The sequence below is a fragment of the Lupinus angustifolius genome, unplaced genomic scaffold, assembly GCF_001865875.1.
Source record: "Lupinus angustifolius cultivar Tanjil unplaced genomic scaffold, LupAngTanjil_v1.0 Scaffold_9_126, whole genome shotgun sequence".
In the NCBI taxonomy this organism is placed as follows: domain Eukaryota; kingdom Viridiplantae; phylum Streptophyta; class Magnoliopsida; order Fabales; family Fabaceae; genus Lupinus; species Lupinus angustifolius.
In genome coordinates, this window is record NW_017718224.1 from 16,884 (window position 1) to 35,797 (window position 18,914).

At 35.0% G+C, this 18,914-nt stretch overlaps 3 protein-coding genes and 1 non-coding gene across 5 annotated transcripts; 2 read left to right on the top strand and 2 right to left on the bottom strand.

Moving 5' to 3' along the window:
• Positions 1 to 358: 358 nt before the first annotated feature.
• TRNAL-AAG lies at positions 359 to 439 on the top strand. Its single transcript has one exon. It is a non-coding gene; the product is annotated as a tRNA-Leu (tRNA).
• Positions 440 to 534: 95 nt separating this feature from the next.
• LOC109337666 (4-alpha-glucanotransferase, chloroplastic/amyloplastic) lies at positions 535 to 8,942 on the bottom strand. Its single transcript, XM_019574688.1, has 16 exons — positions 8,581 to 8,942; positions 8,190 to 8,240; positions 7,556 to 7,644; positions 7,397 to 7,457; positions 6,534 to 6,612; positions 5,280 to 5,416; positions 5,010 to 5,168; positions 4,819 to 4,895; positions 4,286 to 4,425; positions 4,175 to 4,206; positions 4,023 to 4,097; positions 1,641 to 1,713; positions 1,462 to 1,550; positions 1,226 to 1,270; positions 989 to 1,141; positions 535 to 866 (listed from the first exon to the last, which is right to left on the bottom strand). Exons 1-16 carry the CDS (start codon positions 8,887 to 8,889, stop codon positions 762 to 764), a joined length of 1,674 nt encoding a protein of 557 aa, XP_019430233.1. The 5' UTR covers positions 8,890 to 8,942; the 3' UTR covers positions 535 to 761.
• Positions 8,943 to 11,104: 2,162 nt separating this feature from the next.
• On the top strand, positions 11,105 to 12,921 carry LOC109337665 (protein MIZU-KUSSEI 1-like). Its single transcript, XM_019574686.1, has 2 exons — positions 11,105 to 11,671; positions 12,375 to 12,921. The coding sequence occupies exons 1-2, from the start codon at positions 11,220 to 11,222 to the stop codon at positions 12,661 to 12,663; spliced, it is 741 nt and encodes a 246-aa protein (XP_019430231.1). The 5' UTR covers positions 11,105 to 11,219; the 3' UTR covers positions 12,664 to 12,921.
• Positions 12,922 to 14,004: 1,083 nt separating this feature from the next.
• On the bottom strand, positions 14,005 to 15,985 carry LOC109337661. 2 transcript variants are annotated; one of them, XM_019574683.1, is made up of 5 exons: positions 15,636 to 15,985; positions 15,474 to 15,524; positions 15,237 to 15,370; positions 14,586 to 14,683; positions 14,005 to 14,475 (listed from the first exon to the last, which is right to left on the bottom strand). In XM_019574683.1, the coding sequence occupies exons 1-5, from the start codon at positions 15,903 to 15,905 to the stop codon at positions 14,453 to 14,455; spliced, it is 576 nt and encodes a 191-aa protein (XP_019430228.1). In that variant the 5' UTR covers positions 15,906 to 15,985; the 3' UTR covers positions 14,005 to 14,452. The 2 variants fall into 2 exon arrangements, with proteins under 2 accessions (XP_019430228.1, XP_019430227.1); XM_019574682.1 differs by having other exon boundaries at positions 14,005 to 14,486; positions 15,636 to 15,984.
• Between the last annotated feature and the right edge of the window lie 2,929 nt (positions 15,986 to 18,914).

The following is an 18,914-nucleotide window of genomic DNA, read 5'->3' on the forward strand; positions in this document are numbered from 1 at the left end:
ATATTAAGTTTATTAATAATTGTTTTGAAATGACATATGTCCCTCTTCCATAAAGGTAGGTAAAAGAATTTGAAATGTGGATTAAAAAACTAATCTAACGGGTAAATAAATAACTAATCTAATTATATAGGCATTTCAAATATACATGATATTTCTACGTCATACATATAAATGGGGACCATAAGCAAATGCAAAAGACAAATCTGACACCAAGGACTTCGAGAATATTTTTTGGGTTGTTGATTTTTTTAACAAAAAATGAAAAACAAAATATCAGAATGAACGACGACCAGTTTACCTTTTCGATGAAGTAATAATTCTGTTCTTGTTACAATAAATGGGACGAAGAAACAAACATGTTGGGATGGCCGAGTTGGTCTAAGGCGCCAGATTAAGGTTCTGGTCCGAAAGGGCGTGGGTTCAAATCCCACTCTCAACATAGATTATAAATTTGTTTTTGTTTTCAGGGGATAGGACATTTAGCATTTTGCACATATTTATGCCAAATTTCTTGGGTTCTTATTCTTTGAATCACATAAAGAAATCAATGCATGGATTCCGAACTCATCATTCATACAAATTGAAGTTATTTCATGTTCTTTTGTTTGAGGAACATTCTTAACATAATACAACCCAGCTTTAATTGATCAGCATCATGCATGCTCTAGCAACTTGGAAATAAACACTTCAGGCTTGGCAGCTTCTGTTCGCCATTACAAAGCAAACTCTTCCTCTTGATTATCAACGAAGGATTTCCATATTCAAAGCCGACCATACATCGAAAGCATCTCTTTAAGTCTGTCTGCCTCTTTCTCCAAGCTATCGAAGCTCGCAGAATTTGCAATTCTCCAACCCCAGTTTCCAAACTACATATTGGCCATGGCCCATGAGATGAGATCAACAATTTCATAAGTTATTCCTTTTCTTTTCAGGATGCATAAACAAACTTTGCTAATTCAAACTAGGAACACGTTGCATAAACTTTTACCTGAGTTGCAGGAGTATTCATCCTTGCAGAACTTCCCAATCCAAGAACATCTTGCATAGGTATTATTGCTGTTTGAGCAACAGAAGCTAGTGCTGTCTTGATTAGAGCCCATGAAATGTCATCTTCCTCTGTTAGTGAAAGGTAACTTAATACCTGAAACATATAAACAAAGAACAAGATGAACTATAATCCAACTTGACTGAAAAATAATATTTCACTACTAAATATAGTACCCACATTGGATTTCTCTTCTGGCTTCAAAGCTTCCCACCAACCTTTAATCTGAAGCAGATAGAAATTTCTTATCAAACATTACTATGGCTGATACGTAAAGTCATGAAGAAAATAAGGAAATAAAGCAGCCAAGAGACATAATAAACTATAACAGTGCAAACCAACAATGTATACCCAGTTTTCTTTTTTGTAAGATTGACTTGCATCATTGGCAAACGTATAGTTAAAGAAATACTTACAGTGTCATTGTCATGAGTCCCTGTATAAACAACTTGATTGCACTCCTGATTATGAGGCAGATGAGGGTTATCAGCATCACCTCCAAACCCTAGATAAAGTAAAATAGATCAGAAAATGTTCATGCACCCAGACTTGCATTGCTTTAGAATATGATACTGATGGATGGTTTAATAACTACCAAACTGGAGAACAGCCATTCCAGGTGCTCCAATGGACTTTCGTAGTTGGACTACATCTTTAGTAATAACTCCCTGCCATAAATCACAAACCCAAACAATTACAGGAGTATGCCTCAGCAAGAGTCATGTGTGAGTGAAAAGTAGGGTGTGTAAAAAACAATGTGTAAACCAAACCAAAATGCAAACCAAAGGACAAAAGCAACCGAACTTGTAAAACAATTTATGAGCCAAACCATTTTCTAAAATTGGTTCAACAATCCGAAATGTTTTGCTATTGTAATTTCAATTTGGTGAACGTATACCAACTGAACACAACATCAAAATGAGATCACAACCCAATCACCTCTAAGAACCCTAATCTCGTCATCAATTTCAATTCCTTTCTTCTGAAGCCCATCAAATCTCCTCTTCATCCAGTTTGTTTGTACACCTGTTTGTTTCAGTTTTCAGAATGAGCTAATTAAATCTTTTGTTTGTAAGCAGCAAAACATTTTGGTTTTTGAGATCCTTTCTCGTCCTTGAGATCTTACGAGATCTTATTTAGTAGTTTCCAGCTTGTATATCAGGTTGTACCTCATTGTGTTAGCATGCTTCGATAATAAATGTATCAATACTTGCTGTTACTCATTGAGAAACACATGACAACATTATGTGTTAGCATGTGTTACCTTACATTTGTGTTAGCATGTTTTTTATCATAATCTTCCTTTCTCTTCCGTTGTTACTTTAAATTGTTTCATATAATTCCTAAATTTAGAGCTGCTCAATGGTTTTGTAGTTTGCACACCCATTTTTTCATTACTCTCTTTTAAGTACTGCATTTCTGTCTCCAAGGCAACTCAATCAGTAGAGTTCAAACCCACACAATTAACAATTTCCCCCTCCCCGCCAAAACTTTCTCTATTAAAAAATAGTGCATATCTAAATGTAAAATTTTCATATTTTTGGAAAAGTTGAACACATATGCATCTGCTTTAAGTGCCATGAGTTTTATTTCTATGTCATAAAGTCATCTAGATCACCCATTGGTTCATACCTCTGAAGCACGGATACATTGAATACCCTCATGTATCGGTGCCAGACACGGATACGCTCGGATTCGTAAAGGATACGCATCCCTAGAGTATCCAAAAATAAAAAAAATAAAGATGAAGATACGTATCTGATATGTTTTCAACAAAAAATAGGATAAGATAAGATATGTTTTATCAATTTTATAAATTATTCTATTATAGTTTCTAATTTTAGTACTTGGAATTTTGGAGGACAATGATTACAATTTTCATTATATTTTCTACTTTTGATATTTTGATTTATACTTACAATTTTATCATATTTTATGTATTTTTTACTATTTAATACATGCATCCTTGAACGTATCGTATCCTATATTTTAGAAGAAAAAATGTGTGTCAACGTATAGATACGTATTGTATCCGACACACGTATATGTATCCGTGCTTCATAGGTTCATTCATACAAGTGCTGTTTTGCATTGGAAATTCGGACACAAAATAAGTTAACCAACTTTCCTTGAACACATGACATGACCCTATCTAATTCAAGAAGATAACTACATTTGCTTAATAGTTAACTTCTAAATCTAATACTTCATGAAATTTCAGCAAGTTTTCACATTGGTCTGAGTACACGACTTGAATGTGATAACATCTACCATGATCAAGTATTCACCAAAAGAACAAAAGAAAAATGTATCAGACTGAAATTTCGTAAATTATAAAATATGATAATGATAATAACTAACTAATCAAGTGAAGAAAAAACTTCTTCCTAAACTGTCCAAAAAGTGAGTGTCACTTTGAAAAAGCACACATGCTCACTAATATTAAATGTCAAATGGGAAACTATGGTTTTACTCAAATAAGAAAATAACTTGTTTTGTTACAATGCATAAAAGATGTCAGCTAGTTCATAAAACTCACATCACACACTCTAATGGGGTAGAAGACTGTGTCCAACTAATAAAATTCACATCACAGTTTAAGCAGGTGAATATGTATTCAACTTTTCCAAAAAATATTTTTTGTAATTTTGATGTGTAGTAGAAATGAAACAATAAAGATGAAGAGGTTAACAAGGTTGGGGGTTACGTTTAATATCTGAAGCAATGGGTTGAGTTCTAATCTCGTTTTGCTGTTGTGTTTAGTAAGTATAGGCTCATCGTATTGCAATAGCAAAGGTTCGGATTGGTGAACCGATTTGGAAAAACGGTTCGGTTGGTCAATTGTTTTCAAGTTTGGCTATTTTGGGTTTGGTTAAGTCCACTTCTAAATTTGATTTGATTCACAAATTGTTTATGCACATCCCTAGAGTAAAGCTGTAATGTTTTCAAGTTATTAATAAAATATTATAAAACATACCAAGTCTTCTGCTATAATATTTATCCTTCCAATAGCTCTGAAAATGGCATCAAAGAAAGATAACCCAGGTCCAACCTATCATTTAAATGATATGGAGCAGATTATAGTTTGGCCGAACAGATCAAAATTATGACAAAATGGCAAGATCTGACCTTCCACTTTCCAACCATAGCAACTTTTGCTTCTGCACATTTACAGAGCATATACATGTTATAGAAACACCACACCTAGCAAAAAGCTAACATAAGTTTAGTGTAGCTCACCAGAAGGAACAGCCCAAAATCCAGCAAATCCTCTAAAGTGATCAATTCTAAATTCGTCATATAAATCCTGTGCACGCCGTAGGCGGCGTATCCACCATGAGTATCCTTCTTTCTCCATGGCATTCCAATCATACAGAGGGCTTTTTCATCAAAATGAGAAAATAAGAAAAGCTAAGAAATCTATAATCAAAAGAGACGAGAGACCTTTTACAATGTGCTTCACAACATGTTAGCAACTATTACCAAAAAAGAAGTGTAGACTAAGGGAAAATGCAGATAAGGGGTCTCCAGAAATAATCAGACTGGATATATTGTCATAGATAGTTAAAGAAGAATGGAAAGATGAAATGTACCAAAAATCTAAAATGACAATGAGAGATGCTGACCATGATAACAGAATAATCAGACATCTTTGCAGAAAAAAAAAAGAAATTTATGTCAAAATCAGGACTTGATTATAGCAAATATGGAAAAGGTTCAGGTAGTAGTAAGACTAATATGGAAAGACATTTATCATAGGATTAACATCAAACCTTCCCCACAGCTGACCAGTATCACTGAATGCATCAGGTGGAACACCACTAACTAAAAGAGGAAAGCCTTTTCTATTCTGTAAGACAAATAGAGAACATTTTGAGATGAAAAGATACAAAATGCTCTGAAAAAAGGTTAGATCACACTTCAGACTTCAGAGTGACAGCCATATTCTTTAGAAACCACTAACCAGTAAAAACTGGTTTTTATTTGCCCAAACATCTGCACTATGATAACCCACATAAATAGGCATGTCTCCCATTATACTGACTCCTCTGCTCTGTGCATAGCTGCGAACTTTCTGCCATTGCCTTTGGAACAAGAACTGTTGGGCAATAAATACATCTATCTGCATGCAAAAATATAAGTGTCCCATCAAGACCACTTCCTGCTATAAGCATGCAGATAATGAGGAAGTGTTACTGGTGGTTATAGTTGGAAGGATTCTTTCTGTTCTTACAAAATCTCTCTTTTGTTGACAAATATCTTCTAGAGCTACAAGATGGCGGTTTCTTAAAGGTTCAGGCCAATTATACCAGATGTTTGCGTTTAAACTGTCATCAATAGCAGCAAAATAAGCTGCATCTTCAAGCCAGCCTACAACATTGAAAAGGAATTATGCCATTACAAGAGGAAAATCCTGAGTGTGTTTTGACTGCAGTGAAAGCCATAGAAACAGAGTTTACATTAGTTCAAACAGAGGCAAACGTCCTTATTCCTTATACATATTTTGGGGAAGAGATGCATAAGCACATTGTAACCTTTCAAGTCTCCGATTCCTAACTACTAATAAGCTTGGTGCTAGGAGTTTACTCCTTGCTGGGAGAACTTTGCTCTTAGTCTTCCAGTTTTGTCCTTAATTTTTTCTCCATCAATGCAGTCTTCTTTTCAAATTAGGATCTTAATCCTAAAACCCAAAGTCATCTCCACCACATGAGCATTGATTGGAAATACTCACAACACATGTACTCAATCATTATTAACCTGTGTCTATCTTGAATTGATTATCTTATCCATCGTTGAAAATGAATTACTGAGAATATTTAGATGTTATTGCATATTTGCATTGTGTTTGATTTGATTTCTCCATCACACCAAGAATTGGTTTCATGATTTTACTTAAACATTTTCCCAAGAATTGTTTTCATGATTTTACTTAAACCGAGAATTGGTTTCATGATTTTACGTAACCAAAATCCACCAAAAGCTACACACACAAAAACAGAGAAAAGAAAAGCCTAGGCTTCCAATACATTTATACGTAAATAAAGGGCAGTTTAGTGCACGAGGCTCTCACCTAGTGGGGTCTGGGAAGGGTAGATGCACGCAACCTTACCCTCGCAAGCAAAGAGGTTGTTTCCAATATTTGAACCTATGACCTCCCGTTCATAAGGCAAGCAACCTTACCGTAGCACCAAAGCTCACCCTCAATGCATTTATATGTAAAGACATTAATCAATTTAAATTGCAAATTACCATCACTATAGTGAAGCACATTTCTCACGAAGCTAAAACAGAGCATTGCATGTATAGATAAAACTAGAAGGGTGAGGTTACTAGCACTCTCAATTTCCTGTCCACACTCCTCATCAACGAAAGATGATTTTATTTTAAAAAATTAAAATTATGATGACTTAGTAGGGAATTATATATAGGTACTGAAAGTGGCAATGGCCTCAGCTAAGTTAGAATTTCAACTAAATGAGTGCCTTACTTGATATGGTTGGGTCTCTACGAAAAGTCTCAAGCTGTTTTTTGAGCTCCCCTTCACTTGATATGAGCCTTTTTGCAGCCTTCAAGAAATGGTTCAATAAAAGGAAAATTAATAAAAAGTATTAGGCACACACAAGGTGATGAAATGTTCAACGATGTGAAGAAAACAGAGTAACACTTGTGCGGCAAAGGAAGAGTTGAAAGAAATCACAGCAAATCACAAAAACCTCCGCAGATCACTTATTGCTTATTGACTATCTCACTTCATTACTTAACTCACCATTGTGACACTAGACTTTAACAAGGGAAAATCATTGTACTATTAGACTACCGTTCAAGCAAAATCTCTAGGTATATTCCCAAGCAAAACTCCACCGACGAAACTAGTGTGGCTGACGAAAGGACCAGAAAACTTCTTAAGCAAAATACTACCACTTCTTTCCTGACTCGAAATCATATCTTTTTTAAGCACTAGGCCCAACTTTCATCTTGTTCTCTATCCCCATGGAAATGCTATTTTGTTCAAGCTAATTAAAGAGTTCCATGTAAAAGTTGAACAGCAACAAGTAGTTGTAGTTTATGTGGATTTGCTAGATAGTGACCCTGAACATAATGGTTATTTAAGGTTCGATGTATAATGGGAATAGCTGAATACATGGAAGGATATTGTTCAAACATATCATACAGATCTATATAAAATGGCATGACTTCTATAAAGCAAGAAGAAGGGCAACGGAGATAAATTACGTTACTGATAATTAAAACATCAAAATATCTAGTGGATAGAAAATATTCAGATGAATTCTAACACCTTCTTATGAGGCGTACAGAATACTAGCAGTAAAGTTGCTCTAAATATCTTACTTTAGTTATCAAAGGATCCTTAAGATCAGCAACTACTGAAAAATTCACTTGCTCGGCATCACTGCATTGATTTAATAATAACTGTAAGACAACAAACATGGAACACTAGAGAAAAAGAGAGTTAAAAATTAGGTCAGTGACACATGTAAAGAATCTGACATTGGCTCAGGAAGCTCATGCTTTTCCAACAAGCCATCCTCAACAAGGTGTTCGAGAGAGATCAAGAGAGTGTTGCCACAATTTGCATCCTGAAAATTAAAAGTTAAAGCTTTTTAGAGTAGACCATCAATCTTAGACAAAATGAGAAATTACAGTGACATCCTTTACGACTTGGCTTAATTACATCCAATACTCCTCTGGTTTCAAAGTTTATACTCACGTTTCTTTAGGATCTGTTTGTAAGTTGGTTTTTGGAGAGGAAATAAAAGAAATGGAAGACTTTAGAGTCATCTTGCAAGTGCATTTCATGGCACCTCATACCTTCCCAAATCCAACTCACAAACACATCACTGGGGTTTGTTTGCGAGTTGTGTTTCAGAGAGGAAGGAAGTGAAATGGAATGTTTCAGAGCATCATTTTCCATTTATTGCTCTTCAAAATCCAACTCGCAAACGTAACCTTAAGGAAATAAGTGACATCACCCCTTGAGAGAGTTTAATAGTAACATAATAAACCTCAAGAGAAATTAGTGTACTTTCTAAAACAAGAGGGATGTCAAATAAAAAAGTAATAAAGTTAAATATCAAGAGAGAAATAAGTGTAATTTCTGATAGAGAAAATGAAGAATTATAACCTGGCTAGAGTAAGGAGATCCAGCTCCATCAGGAGGCACGAGAGGTAGCACCTATAGAGAGAAAGAGACATTGATGTGATCGTGAATGTTAATTTTAAAATAAATCTCAACTCACTTAAATTGCAAGTATGAATCACATTAATTCCTGAATCTAAGAAACTACTATATGATTCCTCAAAACTGTATTAATCCCTCACACATGTCTATAGTTGGAACTTGGAACTACTAATATGTTAAAAATAGTAACCCCGGGAACAGTCTTATCAACTGTCAGAGTAAGACTGCTTACATCTATCCTTCCAAACTCCCCAAGTGAGAGTCTCGTGTATTGGGTCGACTTTTTTAGTAATAAATGAGGAATAAGATGGAAAGTGAGAGAAGGGTAAATAACCTGCCAAAGGGAGCAACCAGAGTAATGAAGCCAGTCAATGAAACGAAAGGCCTCATCACCGAAGTCACCGATCCCATAAGGGCCTCGAAACGACGTCGGATGGAGTAGAATACCAGCTCTTCTACGATGCTGAGGGTCGGGTTTAGGAAGCCAATCCGCGTAGTTAGGAGGTAAGTCTTGACCCACTTTGAAATCAGCTAAGGAATATGAAGAAGGAATGAAAAAAAGAGTTGGTTTTGGTTTGAAGAGAGTAGGGAAACGTTGTTGTAGTTGTGGGAAAGGGACTGAGATTGTAAGAGAGAGAGCCATTTATATCTCTATCTCATTATCAATAACACTCAAATGAGTTTATGGGTAATGGAGTGAGTGCAAACATGTGACTCTCTTATATAATTATCCATTGTTGTTTGATCCGAGGCAAACTGACGCGGTAGCTTCGTAAGTAAGAGAGTTTACAAACGTAAAAAAATTAATTCTAAGTTTTTCTAAATCAGGTAAAAAATAATATTCAAACTACTTATTAACTTTTTTTTTAAGACTAAATTACACTCTAATTTTAATAAAACTACACATATTACCTAATTTTTATATTTACATAAATTGTCTTTAATTACCAACAGACGTTGGTTCAAGTAATACATGTTTGATTTTCCTTAAACAAAGTCTCGGGTTCGAGTATTATAAACAGAAAAAATGTCCGCTAAGAGAGTTAGCCTCACGTACCTGTGGATGTTCTCAGCTCAGATAGAATTGCCTCTAGTGCGATGATACCTATGGGAAACCACACAAAAAATTGTCTTTAATTATTATGGATGATAATGAAAACTAAACTACAGTACTTGTTCAAACTCAACCTAATTAAATGGAGAAAACCCAATGTGATTAGGTTAGGATTTGGGTTTTACCCGAGTTTAACTTTCGGATTCAAATTTGGTATAATTGATATTCTATCTCGAACCCAATTAAATATGTAAAATTACAAAATTATATATAAATACATATATAAAACCTATGTATATATATAATTGACATATATATATATATATAATCTATATATACTAGCTGATTGTGTAGAATGTAATTGTTTATTTAAATAATTGAATACTTGCTATTAGTTTTATAGATAAAAGTCTATAATTAGGGTGTAATTCTTATTTTTTTAGTAATGATTATACAAAATAGTACATATTATAAATCGACTAATGATTTTTCATTGGTACGACGAAATTGAGAAAATCATATTTTTATAGTGTTGTTATTAAATAATGAAGTCGTAAAAACTCATTTAAGAGACAAATATCATTGTAAAATATTTTTTGTTCAGTCTGTAAATAAAAAATGTCGCGGTTACAAAATAAGAAGAAAGATACAATTAAAAAAATATGGAACATGTAATGGGGATAGAGGCATTAGATTATATATGCAAGGTAAGCATATACATGTACATAATGAGTATATATATACATATACATGTTTCTATCAAGTTCCTATCGGATTCGGGTTATTCGAAACCCGACATGTTCAAGGATGATATTATTGTTTTCAACCCCGCTTAATTTGGGTTTGGGTTTTTGGATTTCAGGTTTGGGGTAAGGTCAGCACAAATCTGACCTCGATCCGCCTTGTTGTCATTCCTACTAGTTATATACATACATTACACTGAATATTCATGCACTAGAGATAAGTGTCTTATATAAAAAAATGATAACTGTAGTTAAGTTAAACAAAATATGATATGTTGTGGAGAGAAGTCTAAATAATATAAGAGTCCATATAACTTTATTATTTTTAGTTTATTATAATATTGTATAAAAGTGTTTAAACATATCCTTAACATTAGTAATACATTTTACAACGAACCAAAAATAATGATTAGATATTGAATCTTAACTATTTGAACTTGTCTTCATAATATACATAACTCAATTACATTCATCATAATTGTTGCTTAAAAGATCACATTTTCCATCCTACAAAGATAGTTGGTGTGTAATTATGTATATAAATTAGCGGTGGTTTGGAGTCATAAGATGGTCTGATGGTGAAAAGAGTGGTCGTAAGGAATGGAGAGAAGGAGGTTGTGGGTTCGAGTTCCACCATCAACAAAAAATGGGAGTTATAAGATGGTTAGATGGTAGGGTGTAGGAAAATATAAATAGCATAAAGTTTAGTTTTAGTAAGAGAGTAATGATGTAATGTTTGACAATAGAGATTTATAGTTAATACTTTACTCTCGAACTAAATTGTCTCTTATGGACGATATAAATGGTTCACATCCAAAAAAAACTAAAAAGTGAACAATGATATAGTTAGAGGCTTAGAACTCGTTTAAAAGAAATGATAATTGATAGGATTGTTTAATTTATATTATCAATTTAAAGTTTGATCTGCAGATTTATTGCACATATCAGATAAAATAATGAGTATTAAGTTTGTGTTACTTAAAGTATGTAGAACACGTGTTAATCAACAACACATGAGAAATTGAGGCATAGAAATAGGATTAGTGTACAATTTAACCTCCGAATAACCATCTTAACCCGCAAAACTCTTAACTAAACTTTACCCTTTATTCTCTCTCTAATGGCACTGATGATTTTTCCTTCTTCCTTTTCCTGGTTCATCAACATCAACCACCAATGGGGGAGTCAAGATCTTCATCAACATTTGAAGATTCTTCAATAATCACCACACCTCCCCCACCACCACCGCCACCATCTTCAAACAAATCTACACTCCTCCAGCCACAACCTTATAAAAAGAAACAAAAAACCAAAGTGGTTCGTGTCTTTCGTTCGGTGTTTAGATCTTTACCCATTATGAAGCCATGCAAGTTCCATGCAATGCCTATGGGAGGCTTAGTGAGTCATCACCAACACTTTAAGAATATTACTGAGAACAAAATCTGTGGAACATTGTTTGGGTACCGCAATGGACGAGTTAGTTTCTCTTTGCAAGAAAAACCTAAGTGTTTACCTTCTCTGGTGCTTGAGTTATCCATTCAAACGAATATGTTGCAGAAGGAAATGGCTGAAGGAATGGTTAGGATGGCACTTGAATGTGAAAAGAGACAAGAGAAGGACAAGACTAGGTATATATGTATCTGGATTTTGGATTCACTTATTTTATGTTTCACTTTTAAAGTTTAAGGTGTAGCATAAATGTTAATGTACACTTGACAAGATAATGATAAAAAAAAGGTAGCTTATAATCGAATGGAGAACATTTTTTACGTGGGGTACAAATCATATGTGAAAAAGCTTATTTTTGAAAGGATTGAAATTCAAGGTAATTATGATAATAATATTCTTGATAGATCTAAGTCAGTCCAAGTAGAAATGGTTTTAATTAATCATGAAGTTATAGGTTTCATCATTAAATGTTGGAAGAAAAGTATATGGCACTATTAAAATATAAGGAAATAACAATCACTCTATATATAAAACATGAGAAAAACTCACAAAGCACTATAAATATTTGTGGATGTACTCATGGTTAAATGAATGAAGCCAAGATTCTCAAACAATATAGTAAATGCATGCTCTCAACTTCGTACCTTCCAATTGTCTTCCCTTTTGACTGTAAAAGCTAAAATGACTATACTTTTTTCTGATATTAAATATACGTGTATGTAAAGAATATTATTGAAAAGAGTCTCTATTTAGGTGTCTTATTGTACCCAAAAGATTAGTTGCTTGGCAATGGGGTGTAAAAATACTATTAAAAGAATACTTAATACAATTTGAGAAGAATTACTATTTTATCTCAAATAAAGTAAATGACACATGTTACAGGTTGATGGACGAGCCACTATGGACAATGTATTGTAATGGTAAGAAGAGTGGTTATGGTATGAGGAGGGAAGCCACTGAGGAAGATTTGAATGTGATGGAGATGCTCAAGGCTGTGTCAATGGGTGCAGGTGTGCTTCCAGGAAAATCTGAAAATGTTGAAGGAGAGTTGGCTTACATGCGGGCCCATTTCGACCATGTAGTGGGCTCAAAAGATTCTGAGACTCTCTATATGTTGAGCCCAGAGGGAAATTGTGGGCCTGAACTTACTATGTTTTTTGTCAGAATTTAAGGTTCAACAGTTGATGTAGATAATAATGGAATGGTCTTGTATGTTTGATAAGTTTCAGAGGTTTGTGAGGGTTGGTGAGTAGAATCAATTGATGATGCAGATTTAGGGTAGTAAATATTATTGAGTACTTATGCAATGTTATGTAACATTTTGGCCAAGCATTGCATAATTCATGCTTACTGTGTTTTTTCTTGCTTCCAATGACGTTTTATTAGATCTTATCTAAAAGTAAATGTCATGGAGCTAGATTTAAGAGAATATTTGGTTGAGAAAATTAGTATTTTTGATCTCTTGTTTTTCATTTTGATCCTATAATTCTTGTTTGTGTTAAATTAGTCCTTTTACTCGTTTCAGTTAGCGAATATTAACAAGGTTGACCTTCCATTAAAGGTCTCGATAACTTAAGAATACAATTTCGACCTTAAATATTCGATAACCCAATCTAGCTTAACTACAGTTTCTGGACTCCTTGAAAGGTTTAGGTTCATGGTTAGAGACAGAATATGAGGTTATTTTCTTGGACCACTGATCCACGTAACCCTACTGGTTTGTACTATGAGTTTCAATGTCACTCATCAGAACAGTATTTTTGATGTAGAGAACATTGTGGTGATAGTTATCAAGGGATTGACTATATTTAGAGATTAAAACAACCTTTAGAGAAGGTTCTGCCAAAGGTATAAAAATGAAAAGAAAATCTATATCTGATGAGTAACTAAATGGGATATGGTTGCCCTGCCACTGAATGGAATAGGCATGAATATGAAGCAAAATCCATCAATGTTTATGTTTTGAACAAGGGTACAAAAACAAGATGACAACAACCACTTGTCATATTACAATACTGTCTAGTTCTTCTGTCTTATAGGATTGGATAATATTCCTCTGATTCAAATGCCAGAACATTCACGTTTATCCTTTTCAAATGTTACATTCTCGGCTAAATGCACTTTCATATCAATTAACTAATTGCGCAGATGTGCAAGAATCACCCAAATATTGAATTTTCCTTGCGGGGGCGTTTACTGTCAATTTGGCTTTACAAAATTGCTTTTAGAGTTCTAGTCAGATTCACTCTGTCAAGTCCATCAACACCGGAGAGGCCGGGACACCTGACTTTTTTAGTCTTTATGGTATCTCAAGCATAATCGTTGAGACTAACTCTTATGTCGAGGTGATAATTAGATAAAACTATAAAAATAATAATTCTAGGATTTGGACATGTGACTGACATTAAGCATGATTTCATAATACAGTTATGAGCACCATTATGGTTATGTTAACTAGTATTGCATGATGGAGGTTTGAGGTTAAGAGCAAGAAAGAACTCCCCCTAAACTAATCTTAAATGATGTAGACATTGCTTAAACATTATTGTTAATGCATTTGACTTTGGTGCATCAAGGGAAATGTCTCAGTACAATGTGTAATTAGAGAACATGGCACAAGTATACAACCGACATGTCCATGAAAAAGAAGATTAATGCCACAAGCAAAAAGGAGGGAAGTACTCTTTCATTTCGCAATACAAATCACTTAAACGCAAAATCTCTAACCATTGTGCAAAAAAGTTACATGTAGAGAAGAAAATTGATGTTACTCACAATGAATATCAGGCATTTGTTTGACCCCTAGCTTTTATCTACGTCCAGTGATATAATTGAGAGCAAACTTTGAAAACCGGGTGAGGGTGAAAAACATTTGCAACATTGAACGACCCTTGACAATGCCCTCTCTTATGCCCCTTGCCGATGTGGCCACCACAGGTCCACCACCTCGGTCAGCCTCATCAGCTCTGTGGCTCGTCATTTGCTGCAAAGAAGCTATAAACCAAGTGAACATGAAGTAAAATTCTTAGCCACATTTACACTACAAGCTCAATGAATGAATCAAATACATTATTCATGATGGGTAGGGGTAACCTGGAGAAGAAGGAGGCATAGTAGTCAAGTGACGAAGTCTCTCCTCTGCTAAGCGAACCGCACGAGTGGAGCTTTTAACACCTTGTGTAATCTCCTGCCTGCAGAATTTGAAAGCAAAAGAGGGTTTCAATGCCATTTAGATCATCAACATTATAGGCACATCAGACGCTACAGCAATCAAACAATGTTATCAAGTAAGGACCCTTCATTCGACAAAGTGCTCAGAGATCAAGTATCATGAGAAACCCACAGAATGGGGAGTAAAGCAATGTGATGAAGTGGGTGCACATAAAAATTATTTACTAATAGAAAGAGTATCATGTTTTGGATAAGCCTCCTCTAAGGTTTGTCTTTATCTGTGAGCAAGTAAGTATCCTTCATTCGTAAAGTGCTCAGATATCCCAACCTAAGGGGTTATTCACTCGCTCACACTAGAGATAACCACACTTTAGAAAAGTAATGCTTATCATTTCTCCTAACAGGGAAAAGGAACGAACTTCGGTTTCGCTATCCATTCTCCAAGGAACCATAACATGTAAGGTTTTTGTCATTGAAAAACTAAAAACAATGACTCTTAATACATTAAATACACCAGATTTCAAGGGAGCCTTTGTATTAAGGAATGTAATTTGAAGTGACGAATTTGCAAACCCAATATCACTGAGTTCTGTAGTGAGGTCACTGATTTCCATTCCAGATAACCGAATTGCGGCCATAGTATCGGGAAGTTCCTCCCTTGTCGTATCCATCAACTTCTCCAACGACTCTGCTGCTCTCTTGAAAGCCTTCAATAACATTGACACAACAAATCACTCACAAGTCCCAACCATGAATAACCCTAAACCAAACCCATTAACAAAAAAAAAATCCATTTTCTCATAAACAAACCAGAAGCGTGGGAATTGCAGAACAAAAGAGCCATGTTGCAGATATTGCTGTCTACACAGAAAAACAAATAGAAATAAAATACTAACATTAATTTAAGAACATAACTGCATAAAAATGTAGGAGACATTTTAACAAACACTAAGAACGCAATAATGAGGGTACCACGCAGGCAAGGAGATTAAGAAGAGTGACATGGCGCTGGGTGAGGTTCCAATGAGAGATATGAAGCGATGAAGATCCAACGGTGGAGGTGTAACGTGATTGTTGGCCTGATGCGTCATCGGAGGGTGATTGAAGGGTCAAAGAGCAAAACGGTTTGTCGGTACGTCGTTTAGTAGATAAGAGATTACGTTGTACGGTGAAGTTGTTGGGGTTGGAATAAAGAACAACGCCTGGCTTTGACGGTTGCAATCGTAGGAAACTAAGCTGCATCTCTATGAGTGAGTGAGTGTATCAGAAGCAATTTCAACTTTCTCACCTCCTCCCATAAATTATTATATGCCCATCATCAAAGTTATCAACCAAAATCAAACCAATTTTTTATTATTAGTGAACAAGGATGTGTTGATAATTTCAAATTAAATAGGTTACTCCAAATTAATAATAAAAAAGGGAGTATTTTTGTGAATTTTCTTAACTTTGTGGTTGATCTTAAGAAATGTTTATGAAGTTTTACTTCCATGTTAGAGGTGAAAATTATATTGTCTTTATGGCTACAAAATTCTTTCAAATCGTGGAGTCTTGTGATATTTTGAATCTACGGGTTTTAGAAATAGTTTCATTTGGTTCGACAAAGAGAAGGGTAGTCATAATGAGTCATAATGTTTTTAAGTGAGAATTTCCTAAAACTTATGTCGAAAACCTTCCCAAATTGCATTCAGATCATTGCCTGATCTTAGTTAGATATGGTCGTGGTGGTGATACTATCTTAAACAGGTTCTTCAGATTTTAGGTTGCTTGATGTTCTCATGCTAATTTTCATGATATTGTTTTTCAGGCTTGGTCTTTTATGGACAATGATGTGGTAGATGGGCTTTCCAATGTTAGAGAAGAAGCTTTGATTATTAATAAAAATGTTTTCATAACATTTTCAGGAGAAAAAGATGCATTGATGCTTGAATCAAAGGTGTGTAACTCAGTTCGGAGCAGTTGATAATCAAGCTCTCATCAGGCTTGAGTCCTAACTAGGATGAACTATAATATTGTTATGAGACAATAGAAGATACTTTGATTTCATAAATCAAGAGAACAATATGTGAATTTTGTGATATAAACACAAAATATTTTCACACATACCATTGTGAAAAGGAAATGTAATAAAATTTATTGGCTCTTCCTCCAAAATAAGAGTTGTATTTCTGACCTATCACACTTAAAAGAGGAGGCTAGTCATTATTTTCAAGGTTTTTTTTCTGTGGAAGCGGACAAGCTAATTTGGATGATTGACTTTGATGCCTCATGTTTTGTCTCTTGATGGTATTGTAAGACTGGTTGAGCAGATTACATTGAAGGAAGTTACTAAAGAGGATATGTCCATGCAATTGTTTAAAAGCCCTAATACAGATGTGTTTCAACCTTACTTTAAAAAATATTGATAGATTGTGGGGAAGAATATTTGGAAATTGATCTAAGATATTTGTTAGTTTGATCATGTAGTACCACATGTGAAATTTGGTAGTATGTCCATCTTGTGGAATGACTCTCGTATGGACCCTTTCAAGTCTACAAGAGGTCTTCGTCAAGGAGATTGCATGTCTCCTTATCTGTTTATTTTGTGTGTGAAAAAGTTATCACTTCTTTGTTAGAATTACTGACAATTTATGGGTCACAAATATAATTCTATAATTGTGTTATGGCCATTATGTAATTAGTCAAAATATAAAATGATCTTAAGTAATTAATTTGGTGGCTAAGGGTATATGTGTCATGAAATAATATAAGTGTAGATACCTTCGGGCAATTTCTGATTTGATGAAGGGACTGAATCAGAATTATTACAACTAAAGTAGTAACCACTACGTGGTTACTTTTATGGGTTATGGTCCCCATTTGTAGAGCAACAGATTTTCAAGTGTAAAGGTGGAGGAGAATAAGGTAGGATGAGAATAGTGTTATCCATGATGGGATCCATAAGGCACATAAGGATAAGGCAACCATAAGGCTCTTCATCACCATCACAACACAACATACTCAAGAAACTAAGGCATATTCTCTCATTCCCCTCTAGAGAGAAACTAAGGAAAACCATTCGGTGCTCTATCATCTGGAAGATCATCTCACCCTCATACCTTCGAGATTCAGGAAATGGCTCAACAAGGTATGTTCTTCATCTTCACCATGAAATCATTTGGGGTTACTTCGGTTTGGACCATGGTTGTTCCATTTGGGTCTATGTATGGGCACATACATTAGGTTGTGGGAACAAAACCATGGTCATAAGGACTTCCGCGTTTAATCTATGGATTTCGGATGGAGAAATTCTCCAACAAGTGGTATCAGAGCAACCCCATTTTGATTCATTGGTGAAATTAGGGTTCTTGTTTTTTCTTCCCCAAATCTGGTTTGATTTAAGGTTTTGGTGTTTTGTTTCTGCTATGAATCGATTAAGAAAACATTTATGCTTTTCAATATGAAACAAAAGGATTTGAAATGATTGAGTGTTGTTTTCTGCATTTTGTTCTTGAATTTTTTGTTGTTTTTTCGAAGAATCGCAATGCAGAAATCACACTGTTCATCTTCTGTCGCAGAGCTCTCGCTCAAGCGAGAGTGTCTCGCCCAAGCGAGAGTGGCTCGCCCAAGCGAGAGCTAAACAGAAGCGTTGGCTTCTAATTGCGCTTAAGCGAGAGTACCTCGCTAAAGCGACGGCTCGCCCAAGCGAGTGTATGGGCGACATAAGTCTCGCTCAAGCGAGAAGTTCTCGCTCAAGCGAGAGACAAACAGTAGCATATGTTTCAATTGCGCTTAAGCGAGAGTACCTCGCTCAAGCGAGGGTATCTCGCTCAAGCGAATGTGTACCTCGCCCAAGCGAGAGTACAATAAGGCTTATGGGGTTTTGGTATCTTTGTGCATTGATTTTTATTGTTATTTGGTTGTCCGTTAAGGTTGTCTATTGTTTCAAGTGAGCCAAATGAAGTGAAATGTCGCCAAAGTGACCTCTTTCATGGATATAACTCATGAGGAACAATGGATGTAAGTGTGCATGGTCATTCATGCGGGTATTAGCTGGCCCAAAGGAAAGTTAACATTTGGCCGCAGATCATATATACCTGTGATGATAAACATGTCATGATTCTAAAGTTTTATACATGTGACTGATGAATCAATCCAAAGAGGGATTTGTCAGTTGACATGCCTTATTATAAATGTTTGATCACTACAACAAGAGTACCACTTGCATCACTTGTAGTTGATATCGCTATCCAAAGACTTGATGTTAATGGT

Bases quoted from the DNA above. Each gene is read 5' to 3' on its own strand.
- LOC109337665 (XM_019574686.1), top strand. From the start codon at position 11,220: ATGGGGGAGTCAAGATCTTCATCAACATTTGAAGATTCTTCAATAATC. The intron at 11,672-12,374 runs GTATATATGTAT...CACATGTTACAG, and splicing joins CAAGAGAAGGACAAGACTAG to GTTGATGGACGAGCCACTAT.
- LOC109337666 (XM_019574688.1), bottom strand. From the start codon at position 8,889: ATGGCTCTCTCTCTTACAATCTCAGTCCCTTTCCCACAACTACAACAA. The intron at 8,241-8,580 runs GTTATTTACCCT...TTCTCTCTATAG, and splicing joins CTGGTTGCTCCCTTTGGCAG to GTGCTACCTCTCGTGCCTCC. The intron at 1,551-1,640 runs GTAGTTATTAAA...TACTTTATCTAG, and splicing joins AATGGCTGTTCTCCAGTTTG to GGTTTGGAGGTGATGCTGAT.
- LOC109337661 (XM_019574682.1), bottom strand. From the start codon at position 15,905: ATGCAGCTTAGTTTCCTACGATTGCAACCGTCAAAGCCAGGCGTTGTT. The intron at 14,684-15,236 runs GTTTGCAAATTC...CAAATTCTGCAG, and splicing joins ACAGAACTCAGTGATATTGG to GCAGGAGATTACACAAGGTG. The intron at 14,487-14,585 runs GTTACCCCTACC...CTTGGTTTATAG, and splicing joins TATGCCTCCTTCTTCTCCAG to CTTCTTTGCAGCAAATGACG.